Here is a 16,697-nt window from a genome sequence, read left to right as displayed (position 1 = left end):
CCGAGCCGGGTGAGTGACAGGCGTCCTGTGTCTGGTGGGCGCGGGGACCGTGTCACCTGAGCGGGAAGGGCTGCATCTGTGGCTCTCACCTTTGGGCCCCGGGCTCCAGTGAGAAGCGCATGGAGAGTCTAGCTCCTCTTTAGCGAAGTTACAACACAAAGCACTTTGCCCTTTGCTTCAGTTCTGGGGTGTTTGCTGAGCCCCGAGACTAGATGTGGGAGGACGATTGGCTGATGAATTCAGAGATGCCGTGGCTGCAGCTGGGCTGAGCGGGGTGAACATGCGGGTGAGAGGGCCGCCAGGGCGAGGCTGGCAGTGCCGCCAGAGGGCACCCCGTAACCCAGGGGTCTGTCCTCTCCCGGACGCTGGTCCACACCAGCCCTCCCTCCCTGCACTGCAGCGGCCTCTCAGGCCAGCAGCCAGGGCTGCTTTATGCCTCTCAGCTCCCACCCGCTTGTCTACACCAGAGAGGAAGCACACAGCGCCCAGCACCCGAGTGCCGCTCCGGACGGCTCTGACCCTTTCCCTGCGTTCACTCACCAGTCCTCCCAGCAACATGGGGAGGGGCATCATCAGCCCCAGTTTACAGGTCAGGAAACCGAGGCACAGAGAGAGGAGGTGATCCCCTCAGGGTCACAGAGCTGGCAGGTAGAGGAGCTGGTGCTGAGCCGAGGACCTGCGGTGCCAGGGCAGATGCCCGACAATTAGTCGTGCAATACAATGAGAGGAAGCAGCCGCCGTCCCCCCACTTGGGATATTAAAAAGCCTGCCCTCCAGCCTCACTTCCAGTATACATTGGAGATTTGAGTGGCAGAGAGGAAGATGTTTCCAGAATAGAGCCTCACAGCTTGGAGAGGTGCTTCCAGGCTGTTGTCCTGTGGACACCCAGAGGGAGGAGGGTGTCCTGGGCTTTAACTAGCACCTGGAAACTGCATGTTTTACATAAAAACAAGCACCACTGTCATGAATGACTTTCTATGGCTTCTGTCCTCCTCCATTTTCTTTTCAAAATATTCTGTCTAGCACAATATCTGGCCTGTGTAGATCCCTCCGTAAATGTTGGGTGAATGAGTGGTTGGTTGGATGGGTGTGAGGATGGATGGATGGATGGGTGGGTGGGTGTGAGGAGGGATGGATGGATGGATAGATGGATAGATGTGTGTGTGTGTGTGTGTGTGTGTGTGTGTGTGTATGATGGATGGATGGATGGGTGTGAGGATGGATGGATGGATGGATGGATGGATGGGAGGATGGATGGGTGGATGGATGGATGGATGGATGTGAGGATGGATGGATGTGAGGATGGATGGATGGATGTGAGGATGGATGGATGTGAGGATGGATGGATGGATGTGAGGATGGATGGATGGATGGATGGGTGTATGGATGGATGGGTGGATGGATGGATGGATGTGAGGATGGATGGATGGATGGATGTGAGGATGGATGGATGTGAGGATGGATGGATGGATGTGAGGATGGATGGATGGATGGATGGGTGTATGGATGGATGGGTGGATGGATGGATGGATGTGAGGATGGATGGATGGATGGATGGATGTGAGGATGGATGGATGTGAGGATGGATGGATGGATGTGAGGATGGATGGATGGATGGGTGTATGGATGGATGGGTGGATGGATGGATGGATGTGAGGATGGATGGATGGATGGATGTGAGGATGGATGGGTGGGTGTGAGGATGGATGGATAGATAGGTGGGTGTGAGGATGGGTGGGTGGATGGGTGTGTGGATGGATGGATGGATGGATGGATGGAGGATGGATGGGTGGATGGGAGGATGGATGGGTGGATGGATGGATGGTGGGTGGGTGGATGGATGGATGGTGGGTGGGTGGATGGATGGATGGTGGGTGGGTGGATGGATGGATGGATGGGTGGGTGGATGGGAGGATGGGTGGATGGATGGATGGATGGGTGGGTGGATGAATGGGTGGGTGGATGGATGGATGGTGGGTGGGTGAAAGGATGGATGGGTGGGTGGATGAATGGGTGGGTGGATGGATGGATGGTGGGTGGGTGGGTGGATGGATGGATGGGTGGATGGATGGATGGGTGGGTGGATGGGAGGATGGATGGGTGGATGGATGGATGGATGGGTGGGTGGATGGATGGATGGGTGGATGGATGGATGGATGGATGGGTGGATGGCTGAGGGATGAGGGCTGGATGGTGAATGTGCCTCGACCAGGAGTAGAGCTGGGGATCCCCTGGTGCACAGGCCTGCGCTCGCCTGCTGAGCCACACTTGCTGGGCCCTGTGTAACTAAGCATATCAAATAGTCTAATTGGTTTAAAATGTCTCCTCTGTACGGTGAGGGGACAGATCCTCTGACGTATTCCAGGGGCCCATTGGAACCACCCAAAGCCATTCCCAGGTTTAAAAACAGTTTTTTTTAAAGTTGTCAAACATACTTGTCCCAAAAGATTATATATCATTATGAAACAATATTAAATTTATTTTTGCTCTGACCTTTGTTATTTCCTTCCTTCTACTAACTTTGGACTTTATTTGTTCTTCTTTTTCTAGTTCCTTGAGGTAAAAGTTAGGTTATTTCAGATTTTTCTTCTTTCTTAAGGTAGGTCTGTATTGCTATGAACTTCCCTCTTTTTTTCTTTTCTTTTTGTTAATCCTCACCTGAGGATATTTTTTCCATTGATTTTTAGAGAACGTGAAAGGGAAGGAGAGGGAGAGAGAGAAAAACCTCCGTGTGAGAGAGACACATGTATTGGTTGCCTCCAGCACACACCCCAACCAGGGCAGGAAATGAACCTGCAACCCAAGCATGTGCCTTGACTGGGAATCAAACCCGAGACCCTTCGGTGTGCGGGCCTGAGCCACACTGGCCAGGGCTGAACTTCCCTCTTATAACTGCTTTTGCTGCGTCCCATAAATTTCGGTATGTTTTATTCCCATTGTCCTTTGTCTCAAGGTACTATTTTATTTCTTCTTTGACCCATTGGTATACTTGCTTGTCTTTTCTGATGGGCAGTCGCCCGGGGGTGGCTGTCTTCCAGGGACCTGCAGAGGCCGCACAAACTGTCTTGCATTTGACCACCCCACATACCTCCTGATCGAATGCAGATCCGCTTGGCCAGCCGTGTGCCACAGCGACAGGCACACAGGTGGAAACTCCACGCCACGTGCTATCCTGGTGGACTCTGGTCCCTGAAGGCAGACCTGGCAGGGTACTCATTGTGGAGCCTGGGTAGACTAGAGGTGGGAGGGGTGGAGAATGGTGGCAGTGGGCATGGAGTTTCTGTGCAGGCAGATGGGAACGTTCTTAGCCACAGTGCCAAGCACACACCAGCAGGCCTGGAGGCCCATCAAAATAAAAAGAAAAGGCAAAGACTCCTGCAGAATGGGGGGAATATTTGTGAACGATGCGTGAATCTGATAAAGATCTACTATCTGTTTCAGTAACTTGAACAGCTCAAGAACAAAAAGACAATCAACCCAATTTAAAAAATGGGCAAAGGACCTGAATAGACTTTTCTTCAAAGATCTATAAATGGCCAATAGGTGTATGAAAAGATGTTTAATGTCATCTTAGCAGGGAAATGCAAAGCAAAGCCACCGTGATTGCCACTTTACACCCACTAGAATGGTTCCAATTAAAAATGGAAGTAACAAGTGTTGGCAAGGACATGGGGAAATTGGAATGCTTACACACTGCTGATGGGAGTGTCAAATGGTGCATCCGAGGTGGGAACCGGCTTGGCAGTTCTGCAATAAGTTAGAAATAGATTTACCATGTCACCAGCAACCCACTCCGAGATGTGCACCCAAGAGAAATGGAAACACATCGGCACAAAACGTTGCACCTGGGTGCTGATGGCGCACTGTGGTCTCGGCCGAAAGGAGGACACACCCAATGCCTGTGCACTGCCGAGCGGGTCAGGCCAGAAGGCAGCATTCAACACGATGGAGTAGGACTCCGTCATCAAAAGGAATGGCGTGCTGACGCATGCTGCAGCGTGGATGAACCTAAACCAAAATGGCTCGTAAAAGAAACCAGAGTCGAAAGTTACATCTTGTGTGATTCTGTTTATATGAAACTTCCAGAATAGGCAGAAGGAGAAGAGAGGCGGGAGGTGCAGAGGGACGGCTAACGGCCTGAGTGTCTGTGGGCTGATGGAACGGTCTGGAACTAGACCGTAGTGATGCTTGCACAACTGAACACCACTTTGAAATGTTATTTCAAAAATTTGTAAAGGCCGTCCTAGGAAGTGTGCGGTCCGGGACCCGTGCTCCACGTGCCGGGCCGGGCTCTCGGGCGGCAGAGGCCCTGCCTGGGCCGGAGCAGAGCTGTCCGCAGGGGAACTGGGCCGCGGTGTCCACAGCAGAGGCATGCCGAGGGGAAGCCAGGAGCCCCTCACCCACTCCTCCTTCCTGGAAACTGCAGCCTGCAGGCCCCTCTGCGCTTGCTACTCCTCAGGAGGTCTGAGGACAGGCCTGGGAGCCGCCTCCGGGGCCAACTCCCTGCGGCCTGGAGCTGCCAGTCACTCTCCCCGCTGATGAGTTGCCCCGAAGGGTCAGTCCATACGGGCAGCCCAGCCCCAAGCAGGCAGCAGGCAGAATCGGTGCTGAGGCCACCGTGGAGAGCGAGCCCGGGTCCGGTCCTCCTGCAGCGTCCCAGGAACCAGGAGCCCAGACGGCCTTCGAGACTCTGTGTGAGACCATGTTTACGGAAGCTCCAGGCGACTGTCCCCCCCGCCCCCCGGCCCATAATCAGAGTGCGGCCTTGTCTCCCTGCCCTCTCTCAGCCGCTCCTCCTGCAGTTCCCACTGGCACTGCCCGCCGCTCCCTGCTGGAGCCCAGGGTGCCTCTGGGCGGGGCGGTGCTGGATGCGGGCGCTGGGGCCTGGCAACCACGGAGGCAGCAGGGCGTCTGCAGAGCTGCCCGCTCCCTCTGCTTCCCTGCTTGCTGTTGAAGGTTGACTGTAGATGTGATTGGTTTAAAAATGGTGGCCCAGTGGTTAGAGTGCCAGTCATGCACCAAGGGGTCTTGGGTTCGATTTCTTGTCAAGGGCATGTACTTGGGTTGCAGGTTCAATCCCCAGCTACAGTCGGGCAAGTTTGGGAGGTAACAATGGATGTGTCTCCCTCACATCGATGTTTCTCTTTCTCCTTCTCCCATCCCTTCCACTCTCTCTAAAACAAAATCAATGGAAAAAATATCCTTGGTTGAGGATTAACCAAAAAAAATCAAAGTCTGTGCCTGGAGGAGCTGGGGAAGCAGGGGTGAGGGTCTGGGTCGCCCCTTCTCAGCCCTGCGGGGGAGGAGGGCCTGCTTCCTTTGGGGGACCCTTATCTGTCTCAGCGGCTCCTCTCCTGCCCCCTCGCCCACGCAGCGTCGGGAGCTGGGCCTGGCGCTGGCCTGGAGGTCCCTCTGCTTCTTGAGGAGCCGGGCGTGTTGGTGGCAGAGGCTGCTGCCTCCTCCGGCACCCGGGGCCCTCCCAGCACCTCTCACTCGCTTCTCTTTCCCCACTCAGGTTGCGAGATGGGAACAGAGAACCCGGAAGCTGAGCGGAGCCCTGGGCTCCCCCTACGTGGCCTGCTACGTGCTGGGCGGGGTCATCCTGGTCCTGAACGCCCTGCGCTCGCACTGGTAAGCCCGGCTGGGCGGGCGGGGCGGGGGCGCCTGGGGGCGGGCGGTGGAGGGCCCGCCTGGGAGCCAGGCGTCCGAGGGGGCCCGGCCAGCAGGCCTGCCCGTGAGCCTGGGCCTCACTTCCTGGGTTCGCAATGGAGTGAACGTGGTGCGGGCGATGCTCTGAGGGTGAGAATTGGCACTGAGAGCTCCAGCCCCCACCTGGGGCCAGACTGTGCGGCCCGGCCGGCCTGCGGCACGGAGCGGGCATCGAGCGGTGCGCACGCGCGAGCGGCAGAAGGGTAGCGCGAGGGCGGGCATTTCACAGGACACACGTGGATCCGACCATCCGTCCCGTGCACCCACCCTCAGTGGCAGAGCAGTGACAGCTCGGCCCAGCTGGGGAAATAAAGAAGAGCACCTGGGAAAGTGTTGCAACTAGAACTTGCCTCCTTTTTAAGGCCGAACAAGATCCCACTGTGTGTGGAGCCAGCGCTGTCTGCCCGGCCGCCTGCGCGGGCCCCGGGCTGCTGCCAGCTCCGGCTGATTGCGTCCCGCTGCTGTGAGCCAGGTGGGGGCTGCGTGCGGGGCGCCCTCACCTCTGCACCCGCAGTTCCCGTTGTTGCTGTGGAAATGGGTCTGCAAGTATGGGGGGACGGGGGACCAGGGCAGGCAGCTCCCGTGCTGTGGGCTGCAAGCACCATTCAGGAGGAGCGGGGCTGGGGGTTGGGGCAGCCCTGCACCCCTCTGTGTGCAGGGGCTTGGGAGCACGTGCCTGTGCCCGGGCTGACCCGCTCCCGGGGGGTGGTCGCCGGGGAGCCAGCTGCGGAGGTCCCCGCAGGAGTGAGCGTGCCCGAGCATGGGCTGTGGGGCTGTCCTCGTGGCTAAGCCCTGAGCCTCCCTCGTCTGCCTGCGCTCCCCATGCCCGCGGGGACATTGGACTTCCCTCTCTGACCTGCAGCCGCCCTGAGAGCGGCCCCGCCCCGCGTATTGTCCTTTTCAATGCACTTGGGTCAGCTGACGGGAACCGCCCACGCCGGCCCGCTCCGCCCACGCTCTCGCCGCTGGCACGGGGTCGGCGGCGGCCCGAGCCAGGGGAGCTTAGGCCTCGGGCCTGCGTGGAAGGAGCTCTGGCCGAGGGCGCAGGAGGCCTGGGTGGGCGCAGTCAGCCCGCAGGCGGGGGCCCTTGGGAGTTTGCCTGCGAGAGGCCGGGCCGGTGGGGTCTGGAGGGTGCGTGGGCAGCGGGAAGGGAGGTGCTGCAGAGGGAGGCTGGCGCCGCCAGGACTCAGCAGGCAGTGCCCTCTTCCTGCCTCCACCCTGGTTCCGGGGTCTCAGGGGCGCAGAGCGCAGACAGCCCGAAGTCCCGTTGGTGACCACAGCCCCGTTTCCGTTTGGAGAATGGAACCCAGACCATGAATGAGACTGCGCGCCCTGGAGGACATTCCGCCCGTGTGAGTCCGTGTCCTGCGGCGCCCAGCCTGGCCCCGCAGTGAGAGGGCCTGGCCCCGCAGTGAGAGGGCCTGGCCCCGCAGTGAGAGGGCCTGGCCCCGCAGAGAGAGGGCCTGGCCCCGCAGTGAGAGGGCCTGGCCCAGCTCCTGCCGAGAGGCCGCACCCACGTGCTGAGGGAGGGCAGAGGGCTCGGACCCACTGGCCATGGATGGAGCGGCGCGCAGGCGGTCCGAGGCCCCGGGCCACGCCTGGGGCAGCCCTGCGGCTGCTCTGGGACCACCTGCCCTCACGGCGGCCGGACCTGCCCTGGTCAGGCACCTCCGCCTACGGCCAGCGGCGGCTTCCCCCAGCGGCTGCTTCAGTGCAGCGCCCCTGAGAGGCCCCCTCGCCGACCCCCTGCCCACACTGGCAGGAGTGTGCCCGCTGCCTGGTGGTGCAGATGAGCCCTGGTAGAGGGGCGGGAGCAGGCTGTGCCCTGGGCTCCGGATCTGGTCCATGCTGGACTGTAGCTGGCCTCCCACTCTCCCCTGCCACGTAGGAGGCTTCCCCACTGGCCTGGCTGGGTTTTTTCTGGAATGTTCTCTCCACCCATCCCTCCCCGTGGCGAATTTCTTCTGTCACATCTCAGCTAAGCCTCCCTGTGGCCTCTGCACCCTGTCCGGTGCCGGTCCATCCCACTGTGTCACCTTGGCTCACCCACTGTCCACAGCCCCGTGCTCGCCAGCATGTGCGCAGCTGCCTGGCAGCAGCTTTGCATGGGGACACGGGAGGGGTTACTGTCACCGTCATACAGAGGCAAGCACTGAGGCCCAGGGTGCCCAGCTCTGTCTGGAACCCCATCCTGCCGTGTGCCAGGAGCCCTCAGCCTGTATCAGGTGGCCGTGGGTGCCCCGAGGACCCGAGGCTGGTGGCTGTGCTGGGCTGCTGACCCAGCAGGCCTCATTGCCCTAGGTAGGCAGCCTGGGAGTCAGCCCAGGCAGGGAGGAGTAGGTGCCAGTGGGGGCTGGCGGCGGAGGGGTGAGGGGGTTAACCCCGGCCCTTGAGATATTGGAGGCGAGCGTTGACTCTCTCTCTCTCTCTCTCTCTCTCTCTCTCTCTCTCTCTAGCTCTCACTCTTTCTGTGGCGTGGTCCTTCGTGCAGGGCTGGCCAAGGGTCCAGGGGTGGGCAGATGAGCCAGCCCTGAGTCGGGCAGTCAGCCTTGCCCACACCCTCTCCATGCCCCCACTCCACCATGTGCAGACAGGAGAGGCAGGGAGGTTGCTGAGGCTAGTGCCCGAGCTGCCTGCTCCATGGCCTCAGCTGCTGTCTGCAGGGGAGAAGGTGTGCTTGGCTACAGGTTTACCAGAAAGCCAAGTGAGGGCACAGGGGGGCGGGGCAGGCGTGGTGACCTGGCACAACACGGGTGTGTGTGACCCTGAGCAGTCGCAGAGTATCAACCTGTCACTGCAGGGTGACCCTGAGCCCTGGCAGCTGGAGCTGAGCGAGGGCAGTGGTGCAGAGAGCTGGGGGTGTGGGCAGCGTGACCAGTGGCCAGGAGTGCCCTGACACGTGTGCCTCTGTTTGACAGGTCACCATGCAGGCTTCTGCGCATGGTGTCCTGTTTGCTGTTTGTTCACAGACCTTTCTCCGCTCGGGGGGGAGTGGGAGGAGAAGGTGAGGGTGTTGCTTGTCCTCCTGTCCAGGCAGGTGCCCTAAACCCTCTGCCTGGAGTGTCCCAGGTGCCAGGAGATGCTCGGGGAAGGCCACGCAGCCTCTGCTCTCTAAGCTGGGAGGAGCTGCAGGGAAGAGTCCCTGGAAGGCAGTTTTTAGCTTGGCATAAGGATGGCAGAACTTACAAGTGGGATGAACGAAAATGATGAGTTTGTTCTGCTTGCAAAAGCCTGGCAAACAGAGGGACTTTGTGATGGATGGATGGATGGATGGAGGATAGATGGGTGGATGGATGGATGGAGGATAGATGGGTGGATGGATGGATAGAGGATAGATGGGTGGATGGATGGATAGAGGATAGATGGGTGGATGGATGGATGGAGGATAGATGGGTGGATGGATGGATAGAAGATAGATGGGTGGATGGATGGATAGAGGATAGATGGGTGGATGGATGGATGGAGGATAGATGGGTGGATGGATGGATAGAAGATAGATGGGTGGATGGATGGATAGAGGATAGATGGGTGGATGGATGGATGGAGGATAGATGGGTGGATGGATGGATAGAGGATAGATGGGTGGATGGATGGATAGAGGATAGATGGGTGGATGGATGGATGGAGGATAGATGGGTGGATGGATGGATAGAGGATAGATGGGTGGATGGATGGATAGAGGATAGATGGGTGGATGGATGGATAGAGGATAGATGGGTGGATGGATGGATGGAGGATAGATGGATGGATGGATGGATGGAGGATAGATGGGTGGATGGATGGATAGAGGATAGATGGGTGGATGGATGGATAGAGGATAGATGGGTGGATGGATGGATGGAGGATAGATGGGTGGATGGATGGATAGAAGATAGATGGGTGGATGGATGGATAGAGGATAGATGGGTGGATGGATGGATGGAGGATAGATGGGTGGATGGATGGATAGAGGATAGATGGGTGGATGGATGGATAGAGGATAGATGGGTGGATGGATGGATAGATGGGTGGATGGATGGATGGAGGATAGATGGGTGGATGGATGGATAGAGGATAGATGGGTGGATGGATGGATAGAGGATAGATGGGTGGATGGATGGATAGATGGGTGGATGGATGGATGGAGGATAGATGGGTGGATGGATGGATAGAGGATAGATGGGTGGATGGATGGATGGAGGATAGATGGGTGGATGGATGGATAGAGGATAGATGGGTGGATGGATGGATAGAGGATAGATGGGTGGATGGATGGATAGAGGATAGATGGGTGGATGGATGGATAGAGGATAGATGGGTGGATGGATGGATAGATGGGTGGATGGATGGATAGAGGATAGATGGGTGGATGGATGGATAGAGGATAGATGGGTGGATGGATGGATAGAGGATAGATGGGTGGATGGATGGATAGAGGATAGATGGGTGGATGGATGGATGGAGGATAGATGGGTGGATGGATGGATAGAGGATAGATGGGTGGATGGATGGATGGAGGATAGATGGGTGGATGGATGGATAGATGGGTGGATGGATGGATGGAGGATAGATGGGTGGATGGATGGATAGAGGATAGATGGGTGGATGGATGGATGGAGGATAGATGGGTGGATGGATGGATGGAGGATAGATGGGTGGATGGATGGATAGAGGATAGATGGATGGATGGATGGATGGAGGATAGATGGGTGGATGGATGGATAGAGGATAGATGGGTGGATGGATGGATGGAGGATAGATGGGTGGATGGATGGATAGAGGATAGATGGGTGGATGGATGGATAGAGGATAGATGGGTGGATGGATGGATAGAAGATAGATGGGTGGATGGATGGATAGAGGATAGATGGGTGGATGGATGGATAGAGGATAGATGGGTGGATGGATGGATAGAGGATAGATGGGTGGATGGATGGATAGATGGGTGGATGGATGGATAGATGGGTGGATGGATGGATAGAGGATAGATGGGTGGATGGATGGATAGATGGGTGGATGGATGGATAGAGGATAGATGGGTGGATGGATGGATAGAGGATAGATGGGTGGATGGATGGATAGATGGGTGGATGGATGGATGGAGGATAGATGGATGGATAGAGGATAGATGGATGGGTTGATGGAGGAGAGATGGATGGATGCATGGATGGGTAGGTAGATGAGGGTAGACCAATGGGTGGTGATAGAGGATACACAGATGGGTGGATGGGTGAGTGGATAGTGAACTGCCCTGCCCGGAGTACCTGGTACAAAGTGGGTGGAAGCAGCTGCCTCCTGTGAGGTGGAAGTCTTGTTTCTTGTGACTTAGGGGCAGTGGGAAGGGGATGTGTGTGGCACGTGTTTGCAAGGCCTCCCACGGCTCGGCCCCAGAGGGAACCTGCTGGGCCCTGCAGGTGTGGAAGGAAGGTGCACAGGAGCTGAGGCTGCTGGGCCCTGCAGGTGTGGACGGAAGGTGCACAGGAGCTGAGGCTGCTGGGCCCTGCAGGTGTGGAAGGAAGGTGCACAGGGCCTGAGGCTGCTGGGCCCTGCAGGTGTGGAAGGAAGGTGCACAGGGCCTGAGGCTGCTGGGCCCTGCAGGTGTGGAAGGAAGGTGCACAGGAGCTGAGGCTGCTGGGCCCTGCAGGTGTGGAAGGAAGATGCACAGGGCCTGAGGCTGCTGGGCCCTGCAGGTGTGGAAGGAAGGTGCACAGGGCCTGAGGCTGCTGGGCCCTGCAGGTGTGGAAGGAAGGTGCACAGGGCCTGAGGCTGCCACGCCGAGCCCACCAGGGCAGTGGATGCCCGCACACAGCCTGGGGCGCGCATCGTTAATCTCCTGGCTCACTCTCCACAGCACCGTTGCCAGCTGGACAAGATCAGAGTTTGCAAAGTGCTGGTCTTTGGGCTGAATCTGGCCTGCTGAGACGCACAGAATCCAAAATAGTTTTCATTAATCGCCTGTTTTTAAATTTTTAAAAATGAGGATACTTCCTATCCAGTCAGGATTTCTGACTCCCAAAAAACCAAAAACTCCGCAAGTCTGAGCCCCACCCCCACCGCTTCCCTCAAGGCAGCCGGGAGATGGTGCTTCAGCACGGCCCCCACCCCCTGCCCTGTCCCCGGTGCCCGCACCCCACCAGCAGCCGCTGCACCTGCCTGCCCCCAGCAGCACTGAGTCTGAGACCCTTGGACTGACTACTCTGGGGGCTACTTGGGGGACCAGGTGGGAAGGAGTGGCAGCCTCGTCTTCACGCAGTGACCCCTTATCTCCCCGCCCCCACCCGCAGGTTCACTCAGGCCATGCGGAACCAGCCCCGGATGGACAGCCTGGACACCCCCACGGCCTACCAGGCCGGCCTCGTGCTGCTGGGCGCCGGCAGCGTGCTGGTGCTCTCCAGCTTCTCTGCCCTGGGCTTCACCGGGACCTTCCTGGGTAAGGCCCCGTTCAGGGCCCAGGGAGGAGCCGGGCGGGCACCTTCCCCCTCCAGGAGCTGGGCCCTCAGGTCTCGTCCAGCTGCGCGGCTGCCAGGCCAGGCAGGGTGTTGGCCTGCTGAGCTGGACCAGGAGCCGGGCTGGAGCGCGAGGGGCTCCGGGGACGGGGACTCGGGCAGGAAGGCCTCCTGACGTCAGTGACTCCCAGGAAGGAGAGCCACAGGGAGGGCTGCCAGGGCAAGGGTGACCTTGGGGTCAGGGAAAGACGCAGAAGCAGCTGCTGCCCTCAGAGGGAGCCCCTCCCAGCAAGCACGTGGCACCCAGAGGTGCCTGGCACCCTGATGGTTCTTGGGCCCTCCCCCACCCCAGCCCCTGGCCAGCTGGGACGAGGCCTGTGTCGTCCAGGGCCTGGGTGGGCCCGGTGCCTCGCTGTCTGGGCATCTCTGTGCGGTGCTTCGGCCTGGGCTCTGCGGCGTGCAGCAGGGCCCCAGCGCTCAGGGGCTGTGTTCTCGGCCCACGTGGAGTCGCCGTCCTTCTGCCCGCGGCAGGGCCTGGCTGGGACTGTGGCCAGGCAGTGCCTCCTGCCCAGGCAGGAGCTGCAGGGAGCCTGGGACTAGAAGAGGGTGTGCAGCAGGGAGCCCGGGGGAAGGGAGTCAGGAGCCTGGTCTGGCAGGTGCGGGTGGGAAGGCAGGCAGGTGGCTCGTATGCAGGGGCCAGTGGGGCCAGGGTAGAGGTTGGGCGGGGCCACATCTCCGTCCACAAATGCCACGCAGGCACTGAGCTCCACTCCCAGGGGGCAGGACATGTGGGAGGGGCTGGGAAGGTCCTCTCTCAGAAATGAGGAGGTTGGACTGGTGGGGCCGAGACCCAGGGCTAGGGAGGAGGCGGCGACTGAGGTGTGGCCCCAGCAGGGCCAGGGCGGGGCTGCAGGATGGCGGAGGGCACCGTGCTGGCTGGCTCATCCTAGACCAGGGTAGTAGCCTCCGTGGTGCTGCGGGGAGTGGGCTCTGACAGAAAGCGGCTGGGTGGCCCCTCCGATTCAGGGCCACATGGTGAGACTGGCTGGGCTGGAGGGGCGTCAGGGTGGGAGGGGGACCCCAGGAGGAACGGCCTGGAATTGCTTGGGAAGTGGGGCGCGCACTCGCTGAGTCAGCCCCAGCACCAGTGCTGTGCCACTGCCTCAGGCCACCAGCCCGCTTCCTGCTCCTGGGAAGAAAGGCCCCCAGCCCTCCCTGCCGCTCCTTTGTCCCCAGACAACGGGTGACCCACTCCTGCCGGTTCCTCCCGCCGGTTCCTCCCCCCGGGGCTGTCCTGCTTCTGCCTGGATGAAGGGCCAAGGGATTCTGTGGGGAGGAGGCCATGGCTCCGGGGCGGTGCCCATGCCCTCGGAGGGTCGCATGGCTGGCCTGAGCAGCCTGCCCAGGCCCCTGGCCTGGTGTGCTGTCGGGCCTGCTCCCCGCCAGCCTGGGACTCCCGGCCCCTCTTAGTGATGGTCTGTCTGGCCAGGAGGTGACCCTCTGTCCTGCCCCACCTTGTCCACAGGTGATTACTTTGGGATCCTCAAGGAGGCCAGAGTGACCAAGTTCCCGTTTAACATCCTGGACAACCCCATGTACTGGGGCAGCACAGCCAACTACCTGGGCTGGGCCGTCATGTGAGTGGGTTCCTGCCGCCCTCCCTGCCGGCTGTCTCCACGGGAAGGCCAGGCGCAGGCAGATCGTGTGCCTGGGGAGGACTTCCCTGTGACACAAACAGCACCCAAAACAGGGCTGGCTCACGTCCCTAATCGGGTCGCAGTGAGGCTTGCGGACCCCAAGCCTGAGAGAGGGTCTGCCGTAGAGCGCAGCCCTGAGACGGTGAGGGAACAGTGACCGTGTCAGCATGGACGCTGACATTTGAATTTCATACACTGTCCAGGCGTCACGAAATATTATTCTTTTGATTCTTTTTTAAACCACTTAACGATGTACAAGCCAGTTTTGCCCGTGGACTACAGCCCGCCAGCCCAGTGCAGTGCGGGTCCCCCCGGGCGGGCGGCAGGGCTTCCCGGGGCCGGGACAGACGGGCAGTGGCCTCTGGCCCTGGGCGCTGGTCTGTGCCTGTGCCCAGCACGCAGAGCTCTTCCCCCAGGAGGGAGGCCCATCCCAGGGGAGGAGTGTGCCCCAGGACTCTGTCTCCTGCCTCAGCCCGCCAAGGTCAAGGCCGGAGCTGCGCAGGGGCGGCTGCAGGCTCCGGGCTCAGGCCCCGCCCCTGCCCCCGGAGTAGTTCTTGTCCGTTGTCTGTAGGAAGCGCCTGCTTTTATTTACCCACTGAAGACCGCTTGCCTTGTGCTCCCAGAGACACGAAGGGTGAAATGTCAGGATTGAGATGTTCCTTCCTATGCCCCACCCCACGAGCACTGGGCTTTGAGTGACAAGGAGCTAGGGGGCTTCTGGCTGGAACCCCCATGCACGCCCCGGCTCTACTTCCAGACCAGACAGCCCCGGCCCCTCTTGCCTGACTTGGACCTGAGCCAGCCTGGGCGGCAGCACTCTGGCCAACGGGTCAGGACCTGGACGGCGGGCGCCCTGGTCCAAGAGAGAAAGCCAGACACTGGAAAGAGGCCACAGCTCCACACATTGGCTGCAGGACCCAGCCTGGCAGGGAGGGGCACCCAGTGCCAGGCTACCCACTGACTGCCTGCATCTTGTCCACAGGCACGCCAGCCCCGCCGGCCTGCTGCTGACTGGGGTGGTGGCCCTCGTCTACGTGGCCGCCACCCTGTACGAGGAGTGAGTAGGCGCTGCCAGGGTCTGTGGGACGGGCTACTGTCTGCCATCACTGTGAGGGACGAGGTGGCCTTGCCTCCCCTTCAGAGCTGTTCCCATGGCCACCGTTCCCGTGCCCACCGTTCCCGTGCCCAGTTCCCGTGCCCACCGTTCCCGTGGCCACCATTCCCACGCCCACCGTTCCCGTGCCCACCGTTCCTGTGCCCAGTTCCCGTGCCCACCGTTCCCGTGGCCACCATTCCCACGCCCACCGTTCCCGTGCCCACCGTTCCCGTGGCCACCATTCCCACGCCCACCGTTCCCGTGCCCACCGTTCCCGTGCCCACCGTTCCCGTGCCCACCGTTCCCACGCCCACCGTTCCCATGCCCACCGTTCCCGTGGCCACCGTTCCCATGCCCACCGTTCCCGTGCCCACCGTTCCCGTGCCCACTGTTCCCATGCCCACCGTTATCGTGCCCACCGTTCCCATGGCCACCGTTCCCGTGCCCACCGTTCCCATGGCCACCGTTCCCGTGCCCACCGTTCCCGTGCCCACCGTTCCCGTGCCCACTGTTCCCATGCCCACCGTTCCCGTGCCCACCGTTCCCATGGCCACCGTTCCCGTGCCCACCGTTCCCGTGGCCACTGTTCCCATGCCCACCGTTCCCGTGCCCACCGTTCCCATGGCCACCGTTCCCGTGCCCACCGTTCCCGTGTCCACTGTTCCCATGCCCACCGTTCCCGTGCCCACCGTTCCCGTGCCCAGGACCGGCCAGGTCAGCTGGGCCGTGGCCGGCACTGACACAGCAGCAGGCGGGAAGCTCAGAGAAGTCACCGTGGGGGCTGAGGGCCCGGACCAGCAGTGACAGGCAGCCGCTGGCCCTCCTGGTCCCACAGGGGCACCTTCACTCTGTCCGTGCTGTCGGGGGGCAGGGCCGGGTGTTGGCATCAGCCCCAAGACCAGCTGACCAGAGGCTGTCCTGCCCTGCAGGCCCTTCACCGCGGAGATCTACCGGCAGAAAGCCTCCCAGTCCCGCAAGAGCCGCTGACGGGCAGCCCGGCATCTCACCTCCCGCCGGCCTCCCCGGGGCCACGTCAAGGCGGCGAACGTGCCCGCTGATGCTCGCGCCTGCCGCTGTGGGTCCCTCCAGTGCCTTGGAAACCGCTGCCGTGGGACCTCGGACCTGCTACCATGTGGCCCCTGAGCCCTCCCTCCTGCCCACCATGTTTTAACTCCCCAATAAAGGCCCCTGACCCCAGGGCTCCCTCTTCTCCTTCCCTTCAGGGAGCCAGTCCAGCCTTGGGGGGGAGGTGTGATCAAACTGGCCAGCCGCCCGACACCCCCCTCCCCCTGGGCGCTGCCATCCCGGGGAAATGATCAGAGTAAAACATGCAGAAATAAAAAGTGCCAAGAAAGCACCAGTGGAAGTGGGAGCCCATGTCAGCCGTGGTGGCCAGGGCCAGGCCGCGGGCGCGTTGGCGTGGAGGGCGAATTGGAGGAAGGGAGCTGTGAGCAGTGGGTGTGGCGATGCCAGGGCCCTGAGCTGAGGAAAAGCTCAGGTGCCCGAAGCATCGGGCTCCAAGGACCAGCTAGTGAGGGTCTGTCTCTAGGGTCAGGCCAGGGGTTGGCTGGGCTGTGATGCTGGTTTTCTCTACCCCAGGCTGCCAGACCCAGCCGGACCAGCTGGCCCTAGAGACAGATCACCTTCGTGGGGTGATCTGAAGGTTATCAGGAAAGTTCAAATGTGTGGCCTCCTCCCCCACCCGTGGGCGCCTGACCCCTCTCGCTGGAGGACTGCCTGCAACCCTCTGGCCCAGCAGCCACTGTCTCT

General features: G+C 60.5%; 1 protein-coding gene across 4 annotated transcripts in view; it reads left to right on the top strand.

The window, feature by feature from the left end:
• Positions 1-16,126, top strand: part of PEMT (phosphatidylethanolamine N-methyltransferase) — a 65,164-nt gene extending 49,038 nt beyond the window's left edge. For 2 of the 4 annotated variants that reach the window (XM_054709335.1, XM_008156224.3), the window contains exons 3-7: positions 5,516-5,631; positions 11,973-12,118; positions 13,660-13,771; positions 14,814-14,888; positions 15,857-16,126. In XM_054709335.1, coding sequence (XP_054565310.1) covers positions 5,516-5,631; positions 11,973-12,118; positions 13,660-13,771; positions 14,814-14,888; positions 15,857-15,914 — 507 coding nt within the window. In that variant the 3' untranslated portion in view covers positions 15,915-16,126. The remainder of the gene's footprint in view (positions 1-5,515; positions 5,632-11,972; positions 12,119-13,659; positions 13,772-14,813; positions 14,889-15,856) is intronic. The other 2 variants (XM_054709336.1, XM_054709337.1) reach the window with 2 other exon arrangements.
• Positions 16,127-16,697: the final 571 nt, after the last annotated feature.

This window comes from Eptesicus fuscus, chromosome 20 (genome assembly GCF_027574615.1).
Source record: "Eptesicus fuscus isolate TK198812 chromosome 20, DD_ASM_mEF_20220401, whole genome shotgun sequence".
Classification (NCBI taxonomy): Eukaryota; Metazoa; Chordata; class Mammalia; order Chiroptera; family Vespertilionidae; genus Eptesicus; species Eptesicus fuscus.
Note: the sequence above shows the minus strand (reverse complement) of the source record. Positions and strands in the feature narration are given on the sequence as shown.